Source organism: Chiloscyllium punctatum, chromosome 44 (genome assembly GCF_047496795.1).
Source record: "Chiloscyllium punctatum isolate Juve2018m chromosome 44, sChiPun1.3, whole genome shotgun sequence".
Taxonomy (NCBI): Eukaryota; Metazoa; Chordata; class Chondrichthyes; order Orectolobiformes; family Hemiscylliidae; genus Chiloscyllium; species Chiloscyllium punctatum.
Window position 1 is genome coordinate 26081880 of NC_092782.1, and position 9128 is coordinate 26091007.

At 41.8% G+C, this 9128-nt stretch overlaps 1 protein-coding gene and 1 long non-coding RNA gene across 13 annotated transcripts in view; one reads left to right on the forward strand and one right to left on the reverse strand.

Annotated features, from left to right (window-relative positions):
• The window catches only part of anks1b (ankyrin repeat and sterile alpha motif domain containing 1B), an 810941-nt gene extending 808194 nt beyond the window's left edge, over positions 1 to 2747 (reverse strand). For 6 of the 12 annotated variants that reach the window (XM_072562474.1, XM_072562483.1, XM_072562481.1 and 3 more), the window contains exon 1: positions 2269 to 2747. In XM_072562474.1, the coding sequence (XP_072418575.1) occupies positions 2269 to 2402 (134 nt within the window). In that variant the 5' untranslated portion in view covers positions 2403 to 2747. The remainder of the gene's footprint in view (positions 1 to 2268) is intronic. The other 6 variants (XM_072562492.1, XM_072562494.1, XM_072562475.1 and 3 more) reach the window with 3 other exon arrangements.
• LOC140466817 (uncharacterized) lies at positions 2739 to 8080 on the forward strand. The gene is made up of 2 exons (XR_011955292.1): positions 2739 to 2932; positions 3846 to 8080. It is a non-coding gene; the product is annotated as an uncharacterized lncRNA (long non-coding RNA).
• The last annotated feature ends 1048 nt before the right edge of the window (positions 8081 to 9128 follow it).

Sequence of the window (9128 nt, forward strand, 5' to 3'; positions counted from 1 at the left end):
CAACTCTGTCCAAGACTGGAATACTGTTCCCATTTCTAACAGTTCCAGAAGGGATGCAAGAAAAGCTGGCCATCCAAGAAGCAGATAGACTGAGTAACCTGCCTGTTTATTAACTCTTGTATGTTAAGTTGCCTGAAACTTTTCCTTATTGTTCAAAGCAAGCTAGAAGTCTATCCTTCTATATTTCACAATATCCGCTAAGTTAATATTGAGTTGCTTCTCTATTTATTTCCTAGGATCTCAATGTCGACGATTAGCTGGTGCTGATTTTAAGACTGCTGCATCATTCTAGGTCTAGATGTTTCCCATGAAATTCTTCAGCATTTTTCATCATCTCAACGGTCCTGGACAAGTTACTGATCTATTATTACATCTGGATAAATATTATCCTCCACATAATCACTGCAAGACAAACTATAATGAACATGATGATTGAACTTCCTCTGTGATTAACACAATGTCACTTAAAAGTTATAGATTACCAAGAATGTATTTGTATTGTAAACCTCCTTGTAAGTGGATGTATCCCATTCAGAATAATTAAGCAAGTCAATAATGGAATCATTTGTTTTTCCTTTCAGAAGCAGTAAATATTGAAATATGTCAACCCTTGCATCGACAGTTCCAGGAATACTACTTAGCTCACAACCATGTAAATTCATAAATTGACATCTGAAATCATACGCCAGTTTATTTATATCAGTCACACACGTATAAACATTCAGAAACAGTGTTTGTTTATAGCACAGTTTTAAATGCCCTTAGTTTCTCCCAGCTTACTGAGGTTCAACACCTATCCATCAAGATAAATGTCATTCAGCAGTGGCCAGGTGCTGTGGGAAATGACCCTCATTGCCCTGGGATGAAGAAGTCTGTTATGTGGCGTTGGTTCATCTGTAAACTACCAGCTTCCCAGACGACTGAACTATCCCAGCTATTCCAAACATCCAGCAGCACTGTCGCTGAACCAACGCCATGTTATGCAAATAAGAGGACTTTCTCTTGTAAAGAAAGGGATCTGTCCTGTTGGTCGCTTTTGAAACGTCGTTTCTTGGTTTAAAAAGTCAATGAGTCATATAGTGTGTTCCAACAAAACCACCGACGTCCAGCTGAAACAGTAAGTTAAACTTTAGCTGCAACACCCGGTTCCTGTTAATGTGGTTTCGTCGCTCTGTTGGTCAATCAAGAGCCATTCATCACCTCAGGGGGGAGCGAGGCTGGTGGAGAACTGAGATTCCGAATAAACGGCGAGTACAGCTTTCCAATGGACTCACACAGGCGACAGGGAGCTGCGAATGACAATGCTCCAATCTGGATACAATGTGTCCCATCCCTTTCATTGTCCAACACATGAAATACAAGGCGCCGCCGCCAGGCGGAATTCCCTCTCTGTGCTGCTGGCTTTGTCCTGTTCCCTCCCATCCCAAACACAAAACCAAGATAGAAGCTCCGCTGTAAGCTCATTGCGATACCAGAAGTGAATGTGAACACAAACCTCTAATCCTTCATTTTAAACAAAAGGAAAAATAAAGCTTCCATTTTTCAATTATGTTTTGAGTGTGTAACCGCCAACCTCTATCCTCCTAGAGCTTGCATTTTTACCATGATGTTCCTACTCCATATCCTGGTCCTAGTGCCCATCATCCCCCCCCCCCCCCCCACATCCCTTCCCCGCTAACAACACGACCAGATTTACTATTTGAAATTCCTGCCCCCACTTTACCTCTCGGAGGTCTATTGTCACAGCAATACACACAGTCTAAGGATAACAAGCAGCCGAACATCTTTTTCGGGAAATGTCATGGAACTCTTTAGTTTCGAAGTGATAAATAGCCTAACAACATAAACTCAGAGCATAGATTCTCCAACTTTTTTTTGTTTCGGCTTGTGTAACATTTCGACACGTTAATATTTCATCACATTTGCACCTGTACCAACATTAACCCTGTAAACATGACCATCTCAGAGCCACAGTCACAAAGTACAAACCGGACTGGGAATTTCTTTCATTGGGGAATGCAGGAAGGAGCTGGCTTGCATACAGTCAATCGAATAATGATTAGTCAATCGAACAAAAACATCAGAGAATTTCACATTTTAAAAGGTGCCTTAATGCTGTACGGTGCTCCACAATGGAATGAACCTGGATAGAAAATGAAAGGGTCATGTCACCTCTCACAGTTCTGAACTGTTTGTACTCCCAACCTGTAATGAAACACACTCACACACGGGTCTAAAGAGAACAGGCTGGAGGTCTCTCTAACTCACCTCAGCAAGCTGGACAGTGGAATGGAGCTCGATCCACTTCCTAGTAATCCCTTTTTGCCACTTAGCAATTTTTCCACCACCGCTACATTCCCAATGCGAGCGGCGTCCAGAAGTTCCTGCTCTTTCCCCATCATACAACCAGAGGGGAGGGGGGGGGGGTCAGAGGATTAAATAGTACAAATTCCAGTCAGCAACGCGTGCTCAGCGGCGTCAAGAGCCGAGCATCATCCCCACAGAGCGCCGCTCGGTAAATTCATGGAGGCTAACACTCCAAAGGAGGGGTGGGCGAGCCAGGCACACGGAGGGGGATTCGGCTCCACCACACTCGGCTCTGGTTGTGTCAGCCAGAGCCTCCCGCTCTCCCCCTGTATCTCCAGCACAGAGAGAGAGAGAGAGACAGACAGAGGAAAGAAGGGGGGGAAAGCAGAGGCAGCGAAAGAGCGAACAGTCCCACCCCCTCCTCACACAGAGCCAGCCCCGCCGGCCTGTCAATCAGAGCAGGGCGTGAACTGCGGTTTCCCCAAGCCCGAGCCTCACAGGCGGTAGCAGCAGCAGAGGCAGCGCTGAGTGACAGGGGAACAGCGTCTGGGACCCTCTCTTTTCACACCCCCTCCCCTTCCACAGGCGAAGTTGTGTGGCTCTGTCGGCTAATGGGGTCGCGCAGGTAACGTCTGGTTGTGTTTTGTCTCACATTACCGTGGAATTGAACTACCAGCCGCGCTCTCAGTAATAATTACACGTAGAAGTTGGGTCAGTTATTTTTTTAAGGTGTGTTCTTTCAGTGAACCTCCTAAGGGGAGAAGGGCGGGCCAGGCACGGCAACACAACAATAGCTGAACCATGACAGCTGGCTGTGGGGAGTTCTGCGAGCCCAGTTCACTTGGGTTTATTTTTATTTCCATAAATGACCATCACACTGTCCCTACACTATCGTCTGTGCTTCTACCTGTCCTTAGTTAGAAATATTAAATCCACCTGATTCTTTGTCTGCATACAGTTTGATGGTTTCACCTTATTGTTTGCTCTTTGAAGAGAACACTGGATGTTTTGTCACATTGTGTCTTTCCAACTCGGCGATATTTGCAATAATTTATTGTAGGTATTTTATAGCAATTGCTGGATGAGACCTCATACGATTTTTTTTGCTTTACAATCTGTATCTGTTCTTATATCGAAATATAAAGTATCAAGACAATTGAAAGCATTTACAAGTACTGATGTGTAAACAATCAATGTTTCTTAAGTTAACAACATGCCTCTAATTGTCAACTTGGCTCCGTTTTGAGGATCAGGTTTATTTATCGATATCCTTCAAACCCAATCAGATCAGTTGAAGGCCTGTACTTAACTCTAATGTAGCCAATCAGATCAGTGGATTATCCCCTTTTTAAAAAAAAGTAGATTAATTAAACGTTCCACTCGTGTTGCGCTCACTCTCTGTGTCTGTAGTATCAATTCAATCCCATCCCATTATGTTAAAAACAGAAGAATGATGAAAATGTATCAGCACGTAAAAGAAAACCGTTCAGAATTATGTGATTTTAAAAAAAAATCTCATCCCTACTGCTTTGTTTCAGTGATGTCAGTAATTGTAACTGGGAGTTTCTTCCATCAACACGCTCCTCCACCTAGAAAACACTCCCGCCTGTCACTCGAATAAAAGCAAAGTTCTTCAGGATACTGGCGTGCCAACAGAGATTGCTGGAGAAGCTCGGCAGATTCTGACAGCAAATGCGAAGAAGGAGAGATCGTATTTCGAATCTGATGCTGAGTTTCTGCAGCATTTTGTGTGTTTTTCCCACCTGACACTGTCTTCCTACAGCCCAGAAAGGAGGCACAGTCAAGGGAACTCAATTAGTGCTGTGAATGCAGAAAATGCTGTCAGGTGTGTGTGGCAAAACTGGTGCTACGGTTCTACATGAAATGGATCCAGGTCTGAAGTCACTTCATGTTAAATTCACGATACATGTGATGCTTTCAAAAGGGATTATGATGGAGTACAGTGCACTGGAAAATGCAGCCAATTGTCTTAAGACCTTGATATTTTTGCAGAGAAGTCTTTCCAAAATCCACTCGGAAAGTATCAGTGCTTTCGATGTGCCCATCTCATACGTAATTTCCAAGGTGGGGTGAATTGTGCTTTCTATACTCCAATATATCCCACCTACAAATGAATGAGAGCGCAACAGCTAATGCTGCAGGTTACATTAAAAGTCCCATTTCAGACTAATCTTCATCTGAGAATTCTTAAATACAAAGTTGTCAGTTCATAGAGTCATAGAGATGCACAGCACTGAAACAGACCCTTCGGTCCAACTCATCCATGCCGACCAGATATCCCAACTCAATCTAGATCCACCTGCCAGCACCTGGCCCATATCCCTCCAAAACCTTCCTATTCATATACCCATCCAGATGCCTTTTGAATGTTGCAGTTGTATCAGCCTCCACCACTTCCTTTGGCAGCTCATTCCATACACGTACCACCTTCTCATTCTGGATTCCCCCACCCAAGGGAAAAGACTTTGTCTATTTATCCTATCCATGCCCATCATGATTTTGTAAACCTCTGTAAGATCACCCCTCAGCCGGCAAAGCTCCAGGGAAAACAGCCCCAGTGTATTCAACCTCTCCCTATAGCTCAAATCCTCCAATCCTGGCAACATCCTTGTAAATCTGTTCTGAACCCTTTCAAGTTTCACAACATCTTTCCAATAGGAAGGATACCACAATTGCACGCAATATTCCACAGTGGCCTAACCAATGTCCTGTACAGCTGCGACATGACCTCCCAACTCCTATACTCAATACTCTGATCAATAAAAGAAAGCATACCAAATGCCACCTTCACTATCCTATCTACCTGCGACTCCACTTTCAAGGAGCTATGAATCTGCACTCCAAAGTCTCTTTGTTCAGCAACACTCCTGAGGACCTTACCATTAAGTGTATAAGTCCTGCTAAGATTTGCTTTCCCAAAATTTAGCACCTCACATTTATTTAAATTAAACTCCATCTGCCACATCTCAGCCCATTGGCCCATCTGATCAAGATCCCATTGTAACCATCAGTTGTTGATTTTAAAGAAACGTATTGCTAGATTTTTCTTACTTACCTCTGGAGGAGGTAGGACTTGAACACGGGTCTCCTGGCTCAAAAGTAGGGACACTACAGCTGTACCACAAAGGGCCTATTGCTGGATTTCTCATGATTTTTCCCCCAACCTGTTTGGATATACTGTGACACAACTCCTGGGCAGGTGGGACTTGAACCCAGACCTTCTGGCTCAGAGGCAGGGTCACTACCACTGCATTACAAGACCCCTCTGCGAGGTTTCTATATTTCTGTATCAGTCTGTTCAGAATGTTATTCCACACCTCTGGAGCAGGTGGGACTAGACCCAGGTCTCTTGGTTGAGGGGTGGGGACATTACCACTGTACCCTAAGAGCCCTGCTCCACGAGATTTCCAAGTCTGTGATTATAAGCAACTTCGTCTGAGGCATATGTCAGCTCTTGTCTGATTACACAGGGTGTAAGGGCACGCTAGAGCAATTCACCTCCATCTCATCATCTCTTGATCATTACTGAAATTGGAAGCTAATCACATGGAAAATTACAAGGCCAACCCCCTGCACTGATATTCCAAGTACTTGAGTGCTGCAGCACTCCATCGTCTCAACATGGGGCTTGTGATTTGACTCCAATACAGAGAAACAATGGTTTGACTGCAAAGTAAACTTTATAAGCTCTGAATAATTCTGGACCAACATTAGTATATTTATTGCACTTAAGCAAACACATAACCTTTTGTTTCAGACAAATACTTTCATAACAGCTGCTACTGAGCTTTTCAGTGTAACCGTGAAGAGTAATGGGCTTGATGCCCTCCCTGATTGTATGGGAGGAGCACTATGCCAGTCAAAATAAATGAAATTTATTTATAGTGTCTATGGCCTTTGATCAAAGTTAGAACGAGAACCTGTGTGTTTTACAACACAAGTGTTTGCACAAGCTTCATGCATTATCTAAGACTAAGCTAAATGAGCTGTCTGAAAGATGTATAAGCAGAAGGAGGCCATTCAGACCTTTGAGTCTGCCCTGCTGTTCAGTGTAGTCATGTCTGATCAAATAATCCTCACATCAACTTTCCTGCCTTATCCTCATATCTCTTTATTTCCTTATTGATTACAAATCTGTCAATCCCAGCCTCGAAGTTACGTAATGACCCAGCCTCAACTTCCCTGTGCGATAAAGAATTCCACAGGTTTACGGAGAATATCTTGATCATCTCTGTCTTAAACATGCATCCCCTTAATCTGGTCCTAGATCCTCCCACAAGTGCAAACAACCTTTCTGCATCTACCCTGTCAAGTCCTCTAAGAATCTTGTATGCTTCAATCAGGTCATCTCTCATTCTTCTATATACCAAGCTGCATAGGTCCAATCTGATCAACCTTTCTTCATAATACAGTCTGTCCATACCTGGTATGATTTGGTGGATAGGCAGTGATAATCCATGTTCTGCAGCAGAATCATTTTTGTGTTAGTGTGGTACATTTCATAACTGATTCAGAAAAGTTATTTATGAAAAAAAAAACCCACATGAAGGCAGTAAAATAAATAGCATTGTATTCCTTCAAGGAGCACAATCCTGTTCACAAGTCTAGGAGGCTGAAGGAAGAAATGTTGTAAAACTTAGTAAAATGGACAGAAGACCACCAGCACCCATAATAGGTAGGTTTTATAGAAGGGAGATGGTTAATATGCAATGAGTTATGAATCTGAAAGAGAATAATGATTAATAGATGAGTATACTAATTGCAGAAATACTTTTCAGGAGGAAATGGGGACAGTTAATCACAAAGAAAGTTTGGAAATTGCAGCCTAAGTGGCATTATGCTATTGTGTGTCACCGGGGTCCTGTGGGCAGGAACGCTGATAGTTACAAAGTCATTAATAGATAAAACACATTAGTTTGCTGAGTAGTGTATGAGACAGCACCATCTGTCAGCACTAACCTGTTCAAAGCAAAAAAAAATCAATTCCGTTGTTATTTTTCTCATTCTTAGGCCACTGAGAGAGTAGGTTCACTACCCAGTTCCAACTTCCTGCCAATACCACAATACTGAAAGGGGGGGCATCTGTCCATCATTTACCTTTCATTTCTCCTCTCTTTCTCTGATGCTCTCCACTTGGCACTAACTGCTGAAGGAACAGATTTTTGATCAGATACTAAAAAACACAAGATCTCAGTGCCCCTGATGAAATCCTGAAACAGTTCTTGATGAATATTCTTATGATTAATTTACACAGTGTGCAATAAGGAAACCTCCCTAATTATCAGCAGACCACCATACTCAAAGCATTCTCACTCATGAAAAGTTCACATTGTTTATTTATGACTTCAATGGATATTATCCTGATTAAATGTTTGTAAGAAGTCCTAATTGCACATGACAGTTCCAGCAGTGGTAAAGTGCTATAATGAAGGTAATAGATTGATTTTAGTTAACTCACATTTTACTCAAAACTGGGAGTCATGTTTCTTCATGCTGACGAACAAATGAATAAGCTTTCATTCCCAATAATATTGCTGCTGTCTGGATGCAGCAGGGACATGTGGCAGCACAGCAGATTGCTAAGCTTTGTAATTTCCAACTTTGTTTTGCTCCAGTTTATTTTAAATGGATAGGAATCACATTTTTGTTTCTGAAAACAATGCTAATATTTTACGGGTCTGAACTTCAGAAACATATTTCAAGTTTTCACAGATTTTGTGTGTACTGCATAATAAATGCATTCGTACTATTATTTTGATTAATTTTTAATCAAGGTAGATGAAACAGTTTATGTTAACGCTAACATATGAATGCAAGTTGTTTGTGAATATGAAAGTAGACAAGGTAAACTTCGTTCCATACCAGAGATCGAAAAATTGAAGCCTAGTTTATTCATCGCTATAATTTGGTAATTGATTATTCAAGTTAACGCACAAAGATTTTTTAAAAATAAAATTTAAACATGCTTTTAAAGTTAAACAAGTCATGGAACACAAGCCTGTATACTAGGGGAAACATGGCCTGATATCATCTCCTATCATCTGAGGAGGTTTTCACCATTTGCTGAGAATTTCCCCATGATACAAATGGGTGGAGTTGGAGAATCAAAGGCAAAACCTATTACTTTATTCTTGACTCTATCTGCTGGCGAATCAATGCGCAGCACTACATTTCCAGCTAAGAAAGGGATGAGTTTAACAGCAGCAATCAGTTCTGATTAGTTCCTTGCTGATTACTGCTCCACTGCAATCTGGAGCAAAAGCACCTTTTCGTATATGTGAGGGTTAAGAATATACCACAGTCAAATTGTTCAGGAGATATTAGCAAACCAATTCAAACACCATAATTATTGTAATTACCTAGATTATGTTTCATTCTGGCAACTTATTTCTGTGTATCTATTAACCTTTAGATAATAATACTGACTATGTTGAGAGAATGATCCCAACAATTTTATAGAAAATATTCAAGCCTCAACCAAGACTTGAGCTGTGAGCCACTGCATTTGACATCAAGATACAATTGGACTGAGTTTGACATTAAGGAGCCCCAGCAAAGATGAAGTAAGTGGGAATTGAGTGGAGACTGTCCGTCCGTTTGGTCCTATCTAGAGATAGGAAGACAGTTATGGTCAATAGAGGCTAAATATCTCAGCTCCAGGACTTTATTGCAGAAAATAGTCAGGGTACTCACCTAGGCCCAAGCATCTTTATTTGCTTTCCCACTGACTCTTGCTGCAACATAAAATCAGCACTGGGAATATTCACTGATGATTACATCATTCAACTCTCCTCAAATAC